At 46.2% G+C, this 16,264-nt stretch overlaps 1 protein-coding gene and 1 long non-coding RNA gene across 3 annotated transcripts; one reads left to right on the top strand and one right to left on the bottom strand.

The window, feature by feature from the left end:
- The first annotated feature begins 180 nt into the window (after window positions 1–180).
- On the top strand, window positions 181–7,232 carry tmem192 (transmembrane protein 192). 2 transcript variants are annotated; one of them, XM_029157246.3, is made up of 6 exons: window positions 181–341; window positions 1,152–1,307; window positions 1,600–1,861; window positions 2,237–2,359; window positions 6,372–6,477; window positions 6,566–7,232. In XM_029157246.3, the coding sequence occupies exons 1-6, from the start codon at window positions 312–314 to the stop codon at window positions 6,678–6,680; spliced, it is 792 nt and encodes a 263-aa protein (XP_029013079.1). In that variant the 5' UTR covers window positions 181–311; the 3' UTR covers window positions 6,681–7,232. The 2 variants fall into 2 exon arrangements, with proteins under 2 accessions (XP_029013079.1, XP_029013089.1); XM_029157256.3 differs by having other exon boundaries at window positions 194–341; window positions 1,155–1,307.
- Window positions 7,233–7,668: 436 nt separating this feature from the next.
- Window positions 7,669–9,289, bottom strand: LOC129603918 (uncharacterized). Its single transcript, XR_008694275.1, has 3 exons — window positions 8,688–9,289; window positions 8,505–8,594; window positions 7,669–8,191 (listed from the first exon to the last, which is right to left on the bottom strand). It is a non-coding gene; the product is annotated as an uncharacterized LOC129603918 (long non-coding RNA).
- Window positions 9,290–16,264: the final 6,975 nt, after the last annotated feature.

The following is a 16,264-nucleotide window of genomic DNA, read 5'->3' on the forward strand; positions in this document are numbered from 1 at the left end:
ATGCATTTGTACTTTTCTAAACCTACATTTTGATTGCAAATTATAGAATATATGTTGCCCTTAATGAAGCGCGGTGCTTCTGTCAGGGGAAAATGTCTAACGGGGGGCATCAAATCAAACACAGGGAACCGCAGAGCGCCGGAACTAGTTGTGCTAGGAACAAAACGTCTCGAGTAAACGGGGCTATAAAACAGACGAGCCGGAAGTATGGTAATATTTACGTGCCCGCCCCTTTTTAAACGTAGTATGTAAGATAATGTTTGTTGTGTTTGGCCATTTGGGCTTCAGAACCGCCGACATTACACAACAGGATGGACACAAACGGACCCTCACATCACAGAGTATGTACACATGTTGACTTTACCTGTTTGTTATTTCGACAGTTAGTTTTTAACGTCTGTGGCAGCTATCGTTAGCCTGTGAGCTAGTTACCTTACACCTGCCATCTGAAGTACACAATATAACGCCAGTTGTGAATGTTAGTCAACTGTAGCTGTTCTAATACCTGTAGATTGGACAGATAACGAGCAGTATTTTTTTTAAACCAGTTCAACTAGCATAACTGTATCTCGCTGTTTAGTGGTTTGTCAGCTGTTTCCTGTTTTGCGTCAACATTGAACCAAGAGGGTTGTGGTTCGGTTCAAAAATAGGTCATTCCCTTTTAAATTGAGAATGATTTTGAAGGGATAGAATCATCCCTAAAGTTTATCTTCTTGATATTTTTTTATTTTAATTTTAGATTATTGAAAATAATTACGTGTTGAGTGTTTTATTTAAAGTAAATAACAATTGTATTCTGGTACTGAGCCTCTTTCACATGTGCATAGGGTCATGTCCGGACATAGCGCGGATCTTGTGAATAAGTGTTTCTTAATCGTTGACAGTGAAGTGTTTTTTGTAGTTTAGTTGAGTGTCTTCACCTTGTTGATTTTTTTTCTGATATCCTTTATACCTTAACTAATATTATAATTTTTTTATAGTTTTAGTTTTTTTTTTTTTTTATCATGCATAACCAGCTGGACTTCTGAGACGTCATACAGACAGCCCAATGTTGTGGCTATTTAACTATTTATCAGTTGATTAATAGTTTAAGAGCTCAGTCAGCTGGGTGTAACCATGATAAAAATTATAAAATGTTTTTGTCTTTTTAGCAGGCACGTACTTCAGTAGATATGACACGGAGCATGGAGGAAGAGTCTTTACTGGATGGACCGTTGATCTCTGCTGACGCCCTCCACTCCGCTATCAGAAAAGAGTTTCGATCTATACCAACACACGTCCATGCCTTCTTGCTGACTCTGGTGCATGTATGATGAGATAATTCTTATTCTAATCAAGCTTTGTAAACATTTTTACAAGATCAGGAGACACAGTAGGAGAAATGCGAGGCAATTTACATGTACAGCTTCATTCATTTTAGTCAATGCAATTGTAAACTTAAATATATTTTGTATTTTCTGTTGGACTAAACAAATTATATGGGTTTTCTCAAACTTGCCTCTTTAAAGTGTGTTAATTTTTTCTATCAAATAAGTGTATTATATGCTGGATTGACTAAATGTTTGTTTCACCTTCTCGACTTGTTGTTTTTCTTCTCAGGTTCTCTATGTGGTGGCATCGGTGTGTGTAGCAGTGTTGTGTGTGTTGAAATTTGGTCAGGAGGAGATGTGTTCGCGTGTGTTTGGAAATGTTCCAGGTGAAAGTGCCATTGTTCTCGGAAAGGTGGGTCTGTGGCTGCTGGTGCTGGTCTTCACTTGGTTTGTGCAGCACCATCACAACCGAGCCAGAAGGAGGGGATACCTGCGTTTCTATAGACTAATGTGTAGATTAAAAGACCTGCCGTTCACCATACACTCTGCAGGTACACTTACTCATGACAATCATTTCCCTAATTTTAATTTTGATATTGTTGACCTTAAAAAGCAAATCATGCGAATTTAGACAGACAACTAACATTAGCATGTATTTTTTTTTTTTAGATTCTTGATCTGATTGATGAAAGAACCAGGAGCAATTTTCATAATTTCTTTTTGCAAATGAAAATATTAATAACTACATAATGAATATATTTTTTAAGCCGTGTTTCAGTTGTGTTTACGTAGTGAGAGAAATTGTAACGTTTTTAAAGGAGCTCCACTCTACTCTATACAAATCAATGTAGCGCCACTGTATAGAACAGCCTCTTGTCTCCACCAGGTGGCAGTGTGGTTAAAGAAAAATGTCTACTTGTTTGCAGGAAATGTTTTGGTGTTGATCAATCTGGTTGCTGGACTGTCACAGGCTGTTCGCATCTACCTACTGCTCACTATCCTTGGGGTTGAGCTCCTGGTGGTTCTTTCATGTCTACTCTTTTATATAGGTAAGTGCACTGTTTTCCAAAACCTTTTTTTGCTTTCTTTCTTATCTCTGCCGTCTCCAAATGAGAAAACCATGTTGATAGGTACTCATCAAGACCCACACCTATCTAGTTTAGCTTTTCCACCCTATAGACCCCCCCCCCCCCTTACACACACACACACACACACACACAAACGCACACACACCAAGAAGCCCACTAAAACAACAGCATTGAAACTTGAATCTATATAACTATTTCACTCGGGTTAATCTGAATATTCTCAATCTGCTAAAAGTATACAAAAAATATAAGAATAGAAGAATTCCAGAGGAGGATCAAGGATCTTCTCTACAACATGATTTGTTTTATAATAATGGTTTTGACCGAGATTGAAGTAAAAACATCTCTGTTGACAGTGTTTCAAATGAGAATATTTCATAATTACCTCTCATAGTTACCTAAACAGCTACTCTGTCAATTAAAAAACTATTTCATTTTTGATGTGAATAATTGTAAGTAATGATTCTAGTTGAACCCTAAAGTTAAATAAATTAAGTTAAAAGTGGTCTAGTATTTCTTTAGCATTATGAGATTTTGATAATTCTGTTTTGTTCCAAATTTAGTTTAGGGTTTTTCTGTAGAGGCTGATAGTCATTTAAGTAGTGATATATGGAGGGACACACCCTGCAGATTACATTACACACAAACACTCAAACTACCCCCGCTCTATCTTGGCACATTCGCATCACAATAAGTGCCCTGCCCTTTTCAGACTCGACAGCATGACAATCAAGCATTCAGCCTTCTGTGCGCCCTCCCTCCATCCCTCTCTGTCTCCGTGTAGTTGTGCTGATAAAAACCCCACAAACATTGTTGATGTTCTTCTGTTTTCTCTCAATAAATTACTATTAACATCACCACCAATTTCAGTGAATTTGCTACAAAAACTCGTCATGCTTGACAGAATAAATGTAGCACTGATAGGAAGCAGTAAGAAGGGTATTTGGAGGGTCCTCCTGTGTACGATGCCTTCTGTAAACGTTTTATGAGTACTGTTGAATTTGAGTTATTTAATTGAAACATGGCGACAGTCAGAGTTTAGATCATAGTCTGAACCATGGTCTCTGACATTTGCTGCTGTTTTCATTTGCCTCTTTCATCCCGTTAGGATATACTTGTGCTTTAATAAATACATACCATATAAACTTAATAATAATAATTATAATAATAATAATTAATGTGCATCTTAAACATATACTATAAAACATGATCCCTATTTATACTATCTTGATTGTGTATTTCTATTACTGTTAATATTCCATCAAAAGTTATAGTAGTTGACAAAATCATAAGAAATGCTTACAATTGTATCTGCTGTTTTAAAGGCGTTAAATAATTGTTAGATAAACCTGTGCAATGCTAAAAGGTTTTAAATTAAAGTAACAAGCAAGTAAACTAAGAGTTCACTCTAGTGGTGAGCTTGTCTCACACACTAATTATGACTAGTCACATCTAGCTTCTATGTATCTTGGTTTGACTTATATAAGATAATGTGTATATAAAATAGGCACTCACTTATGTGGAAAACAACTATTTTTATTAATAGCATGGAAAATGACTGTCTGTACACTTAGGTCAGGCACCAGGAGTAATTCATCATTTTGCCAAATGTCCGAAGGTCCTGATACAACAGGCTGAGAACTTTGCAACAAACACCTTGGGTCAAATGTTCATACCTGTTCATTAGACAATTGATTAAGGCCTAAGTAAGCAAAGGAAAAGCTCTGTAAAGATTCCATATCAGAGGATATGATATTAAAGAATCTGTAATGAAAGGTTTGTTTGGCAGCTAAAGGGCACAGATGGGAGATGAAGATTCTGGAGAGGCAAGGAGAGCAGATAAGAGGCATTAGGATTTAACCTAGCCAAGGGGTAGTCCTCAGCCCACTCCACCCAAACACACAGGGAGACACACACTCGCACACATTGTCCCCGTGTTTATGGTGAGGGCGATGCGTGGTGTGAGGGGGAGCTCTCCGCTCGCCTGTCGCATTCCTGCCCAGATCAGGGCAGTCAGGCATAACCCAAACCGAGCGACGCCTCGCAGCTCCATCCTCCTTGAAGCGCGCACAGAAACGCGCACGCCGACTAACGCAGAGCCGAGGCCACGTCGGCGTCGCCAGGAGAAAAGCCTGTTGTAGCAGGAGGCAGACAGGGCCAGATATAATGCCTGCAGCTACGGCGTCCATACAGGAAGGCCTCGTTCAGCTTCTCTTTGAAGTGCGTGCCGATTGTAAGTGCGTGTGTGTGTGTCCGTGTGTGTGTCTTTGAGGCTCGCTGTATGTTTCTGCCTCTCATTTTAACATCAATGCACTCGCCTCTATAGAACCCCATGCACATCAAAGCCACGCCGTGGCCTTCAAAGACTTAACTTAGAATACATCTCTCTCCTCAGCCTGACCAGAACTTAGTGTAAGCACTGCAGGGCGCAGGGCGACACACACACACACACACACACACACTGATAGAGATACCTACTGGGCACTCAAATCACTCCAACGACTGCATGACAGGGTCAAAGCATGTTGCACTCACTTACTAAATACGACCAGCATTAACTGGAATTACAATTATCAGAAGGTTAAATATCATTATCACCCTATTACATTATTTTGTCTCTGCCTCAAGGTTTTGTAGCAGCACGAGTGATGAGAATGATGGGTGATATGGAATAATTATTAAACACTAGTGGGTAAATGGAACCACACCAGACTGGAGCATTTTGTTTTGTTTTTTTATACTGGACTGTAAGCTAACTAAATTTGAACTCAAAGTTGCATTTGCTCATTTCAAACCGGAAGCATCTGTTGGTGTGATTGTTGGGATCTGTTCCCTCCCCTCCCCAGCTGTAGCTCCTGGCACCTGGAAGTGTGCGCCTGTGGATGGCTCATTTGAAGCCCTTCAGATCTGAGCAGACCGGGTCTGAGCGCTGTCTGTCCAGCAAGTGAGAGTTTGTGACGGGGATGTGTGAAATGCGCCACATCCATCCATACACCCATTCACCGCAGCGTGTCTGCTTCCGTCTCCCGCTGTGATACAGTGAACATCCTGACCCCAGCATCACCCTTTCCTCCCTTCCTGTTGTGTTTTCACATTTAATTTCAGGTTATATTTGTATAAAATGGAGTAAACACAACCCAAATAAGAGACCTGCATCACTCAACGTTATGTAACAGGGCAGAAAAAACACAGCAAATGAAAAATTCAACACATTTACTGTAACATCAGACATAATGTGTAGAAGAAAACTCTGTATAACACATTACATTTAAATGGGATTGGTGAATTATGACTGCAAAACATCTTTTGAAAACCTTCATACATTACAGTGCACGAATATCCAGGCTCGTTTTCCTTTCTGCTGTTTTCCCTCCTTTTCCCAGTCCTGATTCTCGCACATTCCCGCCGACTGTCACTGTATTTACACACAAACACACAAATTCAGAGCCTCATCATGCAGGAATGTGCAGAATTTCTTCAGGTTGTGTGTGAGCGCGGACGTTGAGATGCTACAGTCAAGCAAAGCAAAGACAATTTCCTTTGACTAATGACTTGTCTTATCAACACTCCTCCCCTCCACACACACACACACACACACACAGTAAAACCATGGTCTTATCTCGATTAGCACCAACATCTCCCATATTCCTCCTCTGGTTCCTGCTGCTGCTGCAACTGTGTCCTCCTGCGTCCTCACCTCGTCGCCAACCCCACCCCCCGTGTAAAGGTATATGTTTAGGGTGCGAGAATTAGAGGTCTGAGTGCACGATATGGCAGCCCATAACCCCTAAGTGCAGGATATAACAGCCCGTGTGTGTTTAGGAGACGCAGAGGGATGGAACACAGTAAAAAAGCAGATGTGTGCCGTTTCCCACCTGAGTGCTTAACATTTGCAGGAGTGCTCTCACTTCACTATTGCATCTGTGCACCTTCGCGTGCAGCTGCTTGAAGACGTTTTATTTGTGTTTTGAAGTCAAGGTGCACCGGTTCAACAGCGAGAGAGCGGCGCCAGATGTGAGCCAAGAAGATCGATCACACAGCTACAGCGTCACGAGTCAGCCCACGGAGACCGGCTTCAGGTAGAGACACACAGTCATTTGCTTTTTAATGTCGCTCTGCTGAATATTGTAATTAATGTCTTTGACTCATTCGTTGTGCTGCCTTCAGAGAGGGCTCCAGTCTGGAGGAGGTGGTGGAGAAGCAGGCTGACCTGATCGAGTACCTGAAGCAGCACAACACCTTGCTGAGCACCAGGCTGCTCAGCCTCACGGCTCAGCACTGACCCCAGCCCGGCTTCCGGCAGGAGAGAGGCCCGATCGCGTCTGCGCGCCGACTGAAGATCTGTGGCTTTCAAAGGAAGGACTGAAGCTGCCGCCGTGGCAGCATTAAGCCCTGAAGTGGGTAAATGCACCTGTACGCACACAGAGTGGGCCGGCGCGGCTTCTGAAGGCATCCCACCCTGAGATGGACAGATAACAGGAGGTGAGCTGAAAGTGGAGGACAGTTAAGGAGGCAGAGTGGGAGGAGGAGGAGAGGAGTCATGGGTCACAGATCAGAGGTGAGGGGTTTTTATCACTCTTTTACGACCCCATTGAGCCATGTATGCAGCTGCTTGTATTACTTTAGAGAAACAAAAGAGGCTAAATAGTTTTAGAGGTCATCCACACTGAAGAGCTGAAGGGAGACGCTTGAATTCATCAGGGTTAAACTATAAGGTGAAAATGCCCAAGTGCTGCTTTCTGTCTGGATGTAGGTGTTGCTTCATTCCGTTTGTTTTTCTACCTAATTGTTTGTATATTTGTGATCAGATTCCAATAAATCATTATTTTGCCCATGTTTTTTTTTTATTTGTTCAAAGGGAAACAGTCGGTGTCTTGTATAAAGAGGAGCCCAAACAATAGAAGCACTTCTGCGCCATCGTTCCGTGCTGTGAATGTCTCCTGGCCTCACCTTTTTCTGTGTTAAATTTCAAGCGTCACGGGAATCTGCGTTAATAAAATATGGATGCTGCCGTTTGAGCCCTCGGTGCTCGTTCCCCGTGGTGCCTCCTTTATTCTGCGGCGTCCGTAACCCCGCAGGAAGCGCCGCTTTTTATGACCTCTTTCCCATGTGGCTGCTGCAGGTACCGAGGCCGTCTGACCCCTTAAAATGAGGATCCTCTTTATTCTGGTCTCACTAAAGGAATTTTGACTTAATTTTCTGGTTTAACACTTTGAAACACAGCAGCTAGTTGTGCATTCGCTTAATCATAAAGTTCAAACAAAATAGATAATAATAATAGATTTATAGTTTTATTAAAAAGTTTAAAATGTAGTTGAATAAACATTTCAAGTGCATACATGCATTATAAACACTTTGTAGGAATAATATGTGGGTGCTGTTCATCGGCACTGCAGTCACTGAGAGGATTCCAGCTCTTTGGTCCATAGCTTCAGTTCCACAGTCTGATTAAACCTTCGCTGCCTCCTCCTCGTCCACGACTGCAGTAGTCGAGTGGCATTTTAAAGATGAGCTCGCAGTCAGAGGGTCCCAGGACCGTGGCCGCCAGGTAAGATTCCATGGTTTATATTTGTACTATGTTAAAAATGAGAGGACCAGTCACCAACAAGCTGAAAGGACTCTTTGCTCCTCTGCAAGAGTTCATCAGCAGCGTCATAGTCTTTGACTGTCGCTCTGTCGGAGCTCCTTTGTTTTTCTCCAGTCCGTTTCTGGACGCGGGGTTCCATCCTGGGCGCTTGTGACCCACAGCAGCTGCTTCACAGGAATTTCCCTCCTCGACTCTTGTGCTGCAACCTGTAACGCAAACAGGACAGAGTCAGCTCTCAGCTCTTACGTAAACGACCCGGAACCCCCCCCCCCCCCCCCCCCCCCCCCCCCCTCGCTCCAGCACACTCCACACGGCGCTAAAACCTCCCTCCTCATCATTAGTGAGATTTATGTCTGGGACTTTTCCTTCTGCTCTCCTGCTTGATTACAAACCTCTGCTACCAGTCACACACACCTACTTAACTGCCACCTGCCAGCTGACCTGCTTTTGGTCCATGCATCACAGCCTGCTCATGACCTCCGCTTTTAACTTCTTTCTTAACACAAACACGCGTCTCACCTCATGGGAAGGGAACTCTGGAGTGCAGAGGCAGACAGCGTCTGTGTGGACAGTGATGCTTGTGATACTTTCTCCTTATGTTCAGGAAATCTGCAAAACAAAGGTATTAATTACAATGTGCTAAAGAGAGACGGTTGTGCACGTATTGGTAGCAGTAATTATTATCAAATGCAGTTTTTTCACCTGACAGGCCCCACTTAGAGTCACACACAGGTTAAATCAGCTGAATCACACCTGTCCTCGTCTGACTGCACAAGAGCCCACGCTCATGAATTTTACTGTCGACCAACTGCAGGGTCGTCCCCTTCTAATAAACCCGGACGCAGAGGCAGCGCATGATTATTTTTAACCGTCCCTAATAAATCCACTTTGACTCCTGCGGTTCACAGGCTGCGAGCCGAGCCCAGGAAAGGCTCGGAGTGCCAGATGACTTTATGGCCCCCCCCCTCCTCCGAACGCAGCCGCTCCCCACGCCTGGAGGCAGGCTCTTTACACTTGGCACCGCTCCTCCATGTCATGTTAATAAAGCTCGGGTATTTGCATCGCGTTTTAACACCGCGATTAACAAAGGCGCACCGGAGCGCCTTCCAGCCGGGGACAAAGGGGCTCTCCGGGGCCCCCGCGCGAGCCCCGGCGGCGCTGCGACCCCCGGCCCTGCCCTCCGCTCCTCTTCCTCCCCTCGTGCCCCACTTCTCCGCCTAATCGCGTTCCAGAGCCCAGATATTCAGCGGCGGCTCCTCTCCGCCGAGGCGCACTTTTGCGCAAAAGGCGCACCTGCTGCAACAGGCGCTCGCTCACCTGGGACCGCGACAGTAGGAGCGCGATTTATTATTTAAAGCGTGAGTCTCCCGATACTTCGAGTGCAGAGACAACGGAGTGGAAACGCGCAATTTACGCATTTGACTTGATGAGTTAAAAAAAACAGAGTACATTTTTTACTTTTTTCCCATGTTAGGATAGAAAAAAACAACCCAGTTGCCGCCCGTTTGCCGAATTCTTTGTCGTTGTCTGTACATTTGAATGGTTTGTTTAATCAACGGTAGCGTGGACATTTTAGCGTCCCTCCGTGAAGAGCGTCGTTTATGAGGTTCTTTACGTGACGCTGCTCTGGTGAACGCTGACCTCTCAAACGCTGCGAAATCAATTACAATCTAATTCAAACGCCTTATTTTAAGCCATGTCCGCTTTGAGCGGCCGGTGTTAAGTTGTGTTGTTGCCATGGTTACAGCAGGTCGTTCAGACCTCTGACCCAGATCCGTGGGGGCTGGTTCAGGCTGGAGATGGCTGCGGCGGAGGCTTCCGGGTCCTTACCTGGTCTGGTGGAGGAGGCCGGTGCTAAAACGGCTGCCAGCAGCAGCAGCAGCAGCAGGTAGAGCAGGCTGAAGACCTTCATGTCTGCGACAGCCAGTCCCGCGAGCCAGCTGGGGTTAGTTCCCGAGGGTGTGGAGACTCGGCCGGCGCCGATCCGGCCTGGTGACGCTCACCGTGGTTCCGCTCCAGTCCGAACCAACAGCTCCAGGACGCTGAAGCCTCCTCCGTGGGGAACCGGTGTCCAGAGAGTGTGATGGTCTCAGTCTGAGAGCAAAGTGACAAAGGTGCTTCTCCCCCCATCGCCTTTATACGGCCTTCTAGGGGGAGGGAGGGGGGAGAGGGGGGAGATGGGGTGTAGCTCAACCCCTGACACACACTTCAGCATTGCACATATTGACCCCACATGTAGAGGGTAATTCAAATGACAGGAAGCCCCCTCCCAAGCCCGCACCCGGGCCTTGAACGCACCGTCCACCGCCGCCTGCCGTTTTTTAGGTAAACGCGTGCGTGTTCGAACGGAGCGAAGGGGAGTTGATTCGTCACGTCGAGCATGAGACCAACGGTGGAAGAAGAAGCTGGAGTGGAGCGCAGAATGTGCTGCAAGAACCAGAACCCTCCTCCTCAGCTGCCCCCTGCCCCCGATCCCGCCTGCGCTCACATCTGGGCTCTGGGTGGTGTCGGGGGAGGGGGGGGGCTGTTTGCACCCAGCGTTTCAGGGCAGGAGCCTGAGTGAAATCTGGAGATGCACTGGACTAACGATAGCGCCAGCGTCTGTCTGGGCCCTTTGTCTCAGTCTGTCTGCAGAGAGTCTGTCTTTGTTTTGTGTTGTGCTTTTTTTTTTTTAATTCAGATTTGGGCCCAAAGGCCCAGATAAGAGTAGAAACGCTGTTTTTAGCTTGGTTTTAGTATCTCTTCTATCCTAGTAACTAGTGATGTCAGGTAACAAGCAATGATGCGAGTCCTTGATAAATAGTTTAGTTTAGTGTCTGTGGCATTCTAAGGTTTGTGGGTCCGGTATCATGGAGTCATGTGTTCATATATCTCATATCACATCCTTGATTAGAACTTATGATTTTTTTCCTTGTGTTGCAGAGTTGCTTGTGTTTTAAAGTGTCATTTGCATTTTCCCTGAATCTGGAGAATGTTGATATTTGAAGTTCCTTTTGCATCCGGCACCAAAGCCTTGGACCCCGGGCCGGGTCGTGCTCTGCTTTGATGCCGGCGGCAGGTACCGCGCTCCGCTCCGCATTAGCGTTAGCTTTGGAGCTGCCGGTGGCTCGGCGAAGTGTGGGGACTCATTAGCGTGTCTGCTCGCGGCCGTCTCTGTGGAGTTCGACCCTCCATTCAGCACCCGGCTAATGAATTAACACATTAAGATGAAATGTCGCCCATTACATGTGAATGAGGATTAGAGAAGCAGCAGGACACTAATGGACCACGGGGCTCAAAACAGTCGCCGAGACTTTGAACAAGCATTTGTAGCTTCTTAGTCCTGAAAACAGAGAAAATGGGCTGTAGTCTGAGGCTGTGCTTGATTTTTGTTGGTACGTGTGTGTGTGTTTGTGTGTGTGTGTGTGTGTAGCAGCGTTGCTGGGCCTTTAGAAATGTTTGTTGCTTTATGGTGTTTGCAAAAATGTTGCTTGAAATGACGGAAATTCCTCAGATTTGTGTAACATACAAACACACACACACACACACACACACACACACACTATAAACACTCAGCTGAGGCATGTAGTTTGTGTCTGTGCCGAGCTGCTCTTTGCATATCAGCTGCCATTGTCTTTTAAAGAACTTTAATTTTACCTATTTGAATATGGTAATTAGGCCCCGATTGTCATTCAGAGCCACCTGGTATCCGCTGCCTGCCGCCAAATCTCAGTTTCTCTCTGTCTGTCTGCGCTTCTCTCAGTTTGTTCTCCACAGTGGAGACGAGTGGAGCTGGATTCTCCCCACCGGGTTTCTGTTACTGATTAGAACGTGTTGTAATATTTGCTCTTCCTGGGGATTATACGACTTTACAGGGATTACCCAGGCTGCTCAAACACTCCCCTACGAGACACACACACACACACACACACACACACACACACACACACACACACACACACACACACACAGGGTACCTTCTCATTAAACTGCCCCAGCACCGTGGTGGGCTGCACTCTGCAGATGACCCCTGCCCCGCCGTTAAAGGGGAGTCTCTGCTGTCCAATAATTAACACTGGGAACCTACATGATGTCAAATGTGCCTGAAAGATGAGCAGTTTGCAGTGAAATTAAAGTAAATTTCAAAGTAATTTTTCGGCTACTCAACTAATGAAACAGTTCTGTTATTTTATTTCAAATGAGACTTTTTTCTGCCAATATGATGTTAAGTATAGTATATTTGCTTTTGATTTAAAGCCAAAAGCCTCAGTAAATGTCAAACAACACGTGGAAAAGCCACATTAAATGATTGAACCAAGTCCCTTCTGTTTGTGGGAGCCACTTGATTCTAGTAGGACATGCGTGTCCAGGATATGTGGAGCTACTGGGACAGTAGGTGTGATCCGTTTTATGACTCTAAGGTCCTTGGATTTCCTCTCTCCCAGTATCCCCTGACCAGGATCCACTGATAAAGAGCTTCCTCTGCCATAAACGTGTAACAGTGGACCATAAAGGGCCGGTTACTGTACAGATGTGTGCTCACAGGTGTGTGTGTGGGCCTGAAGGCACCGTCCTCAGCTCCCAGTCGGCCCAGCGCTGTCATTCAGAGGCTGGGGCCACAGTGCCATGTCGTCTGAGGCGCTCTGGCTGCAGCCTGTGTGTGTGTGTGTGTGTGTGTGTGTGTGTGTGTGTGTGTGCATGTTGTGCTGCGACAGATCACTTCGTTGTGCATCGTTAGAATGATTGTGGGGCTGTTGTCATGAAAAAGGTTGCCAGCATTAATGAGCGCAGCAGCCAGTCACAGCTTAATGACTCCTAATGCCCCTTATCTCCAATGGCCCCATACAGACGCCAATGGATGCATATACACATGAACAGCAGCGCCGCAGCCAATACACACACGCAGACGACTCGTGTCATCGGGACGCGTCACACGGCGGCGCTCACGAGGACAGTCGTCCTGTTTCTCCCTCCTTCAACGCAGTGAAGCCAAGAGCTGAAGGCGTCTGAATAGCCGGGGCCTCTCCCGGACCCCTCCTCCTCCTCCGCCGCCGCCGCCGCCGTCGGCAACTAGACGGCTGACTGGGGAGGAATGACGGAGGGCTGCGGGGTCAAGGGGCAAACTCAACAGGGAGCAGCCCCGGACACCGCGGGATGTCAGCGGATCAGGGCTCCAGGGGCCAGAAGTCACCGGATTTGTTGAGGCCTCCGCCAGACGCCGCGGCTTCTGCAAACACACGCAGCGTCTCTGTGTGGTCGCGGGCGGCTGCACGTCGCCCGACTCGGCACTTTAATTCCTCCTGGAGCTCCTCTATTTAACTTTGCCCCATTGTAATTCAAGTAGTGTTTGTGCAGTACTTGATGCAAACCTACAGGTGGCGCCAAAGGACAGGCTCAGCAGCGCAACGCATCGGAAAGTCGTTTATTCTATCAGGTTTTCAGCACAGTTTGTCCAACGTCACAAAACTTCACATCAATGAATTTTTCATGCTTTTACCCCTTAAACTGATTTTTAATAACATTTGAATGAACCCTGGATTTTGAGCATAGTCATCAAAAGTTAAGGGACTAGTTGATCAACGTCAGGAATAGCAGTAGTAGCGTAATTGTGCTAATAACATTAATAAATAAGTAATACTTTTCCACAGTTATCATAATCGGATGCTGTGCGTCGGCTCAGAAGCTGCATTATTCACCGTGGCTGCGTGAGCGTCTGTTTGTCGTCTCTCTTTTCAAGATGCCCAGAGCTCGTTCTTCACGCAGGTCTCACACCTGATCCTGCCACGCTGTCGTCATCGCTCGGACCGAGTCTCTGACAGGGTTCCTCTAAAGTCGTGTTTCAGGCCTCCTCCTCAGGTGGTTTTGCTGCATTTCCTCCTCGCGTCCCACGTTGAGCAAACAGAACGAGCGGCGATGCCTTCAGGCGTCTGTGTGGTGGCGCTGGTAACCAGCAGGTACCCAGTCCTGACCGTCCTCATGGCTTCTGTCCAGCTTTCTTGGTGATCACCCTCTGCTTCTTTTTCAGCTGTCTCGACGGCTCGGCCTCGTAGACGCCTTTTTCTGAAAGAGGATTCACACGAAGCGCCGTCAGAGACGCTGAGATCCGTCTGCATCTGGCGACGGGAGGCTCGGTACCTGGAGGCTCGGTACCTGGAGGCTCGGTACCTGGAGGCTCGTCCTGCGGTCGGATGCAGACCGAAGCCAGGCCGAAGAGGGAGAAGATGATGAAGGCGACGATGATGAAGGTCAGCTCAAAGCTGGAGAAGGGCAGGTCCATCTGCACAAGCGCCAGCACAAAAAGCCTGTCAAGCACTTCCTTAAAATGAACCACAGGCAACGAAGCTGAGCCACGAGTCAGAAGTTAGAATTACAGCACAAATGAGGTGAAGCATTATCACACACCAGACGTCGAGCATCGATCTGTTCAACGACAAACTGCACTAAGAGCTGAAACAAAAGGAAATGTTTCTCACTAACAACGTTGAGATGTTGTGAAGTTAAATCATCCAGATTTCAGGTCCTTTCCACCAGATACAATGTATGTTCCAATGAGTCAGACCTCATCGTTTTCTCACCTCTCTCATAATTGACACTTCTCCTCTTTTCTTTCTTTTTCTCTATGAATCAGTCCTAGTTCTTAAAGCCCCTCTCTCCTCTGGTTCTATAGAATGTTTCCATCCTGAAACTTGATTATTGGTGTTTATTGAGAAGCAGAGGTGCCTCATGGCCAAATATCAGGATTATACGTGACGGCTACTTTGTCACGCACAGTCATGACACATTAGAGGCTGAATTGGAGGCTGCCTTTGCCTTCACTGGTAGAAATGGGCCTCATGAATGACACGCAACATGAAACACTCAGTGTTAAAAAAAACAGCTTCAGTCAATGAAGGTTTCGGCTTTAATAAAAAGTTTAGTTTTTTTAAATTTGACCAACCAAACCTCAGTTGATTCCTCATAAGCAAACCCAGATGATGTGTGATTCATCCACACAAGCATCACCCTTTGATTCAGAATAACCCTTTGAACACTGTTTCTGCCAACGATTAAAAAGGATCCACGCAGAGCTGAACATTCGTGCGTCGTCTGATTCCGGCTCTCTGGTCAATCAAGTCAAACTGGAATAACTGTAAACGCGTTTCTCGACTTACCAGTGGGAGAACATCAGAGAAGTTCAGGCACGAAGCTCAAAGTGAGGATTTGTGAATATCTCCACACACACAGTCTCTGAGCGTGGAAAGGAAGCAGGTGAACGCACTGAGGCAGGTCATTGTTAGTCATTGTTTTACTGTCGACACACGAGCCACTCCTTTGGCCTGATCCTGGAAACCAGTAACGCCGGATCCTGTAACAGCGTGCACGTGTGCGCGCACGCTGTTACACCTTCCTCCGGTATCTGAAAACACACGTGTCCGGTCTCCAAAGGTTCTCACGGCCGAAGGGAGCACGACTCCCTGGGATCTGGAGTCACACAATCAGTTCGTTACTTTGGGGTCCTTCGTTCGTCTCTGAGGACAAAAACAGTAACAAACGCTCACTATCCACATTATGTACGTCATTGTATTACAGATATAAGTAAGAGAACGGTCCAAGCAGAGCCGAAGCAGAATGCGAATTTTCCACCTCTGCGTGGTTTTTGGCCACAGACACAAGTTGCTCCACGAAGGAAAGTTCCGCTGTGCTTCTACTTTGTGTAAATATGTCACAAAGTAGAAGCAGGTTTAACGCTCAGCGTCTGCAGCTCGATATGAAAACACTTAAAGTTGAGTTGAATGATTAAAAAACAAAAAAAAACAAAAAAAAACAAAAGGTGCCTTTACTCTGAAAGATGCTTCTCACTACGAGGCCTCAACAAGTTGGAAGATGATAAAGTTTGAGATGTTGTGATTGGTTCATTAGTCTTATTTTATCTTACTGCAGGACGGGACTGGACCCCTGTGTGTGTGTGTGTGTGTGTGTGTGTGTGTGTGTGTGTGTGTGTGTGTGTGTGTGTGTGTCTGCTGTGGTACCATTGGAGGCAAAGTCCTCATGGAGCATCCCGGTCAGCGTGTAGAGGGCAAAGACCAGGAGGGAGAACATGATGGTCAGCACTTCTATCTCGGTGAACAGTGGCGCCATCTTCTAGCGTCGCTTCCTGCAGCTGTGTGTCCACAGTGAATGTTTCATCGTTGCAACGCGGGCGACATCGACATCAAGCATCACACACGCTGGATCAGAACGGCAGTGAAGCACTTACCGTGGGTCACAGGAGCAGCTCTGGGGTGATGATCACACAACTGCTTCAGGACAAAAGATGCAAA

The sequence above is a fragment of the Betta splendens genome, chromosome 1, assembly GCF_900634795.4.
Source record: "Betta splendens chromosome 1, fBetSpl5.4, whole genome shotgun sequence".
In the NCBI taxonomy this organism is placed as follows: domain Eukaryota; kingdom Metazoa; phylum Chordata; class Actinopteri; order Anabantiformes; family Osphronemidae; genus Betta; species Betta splendens.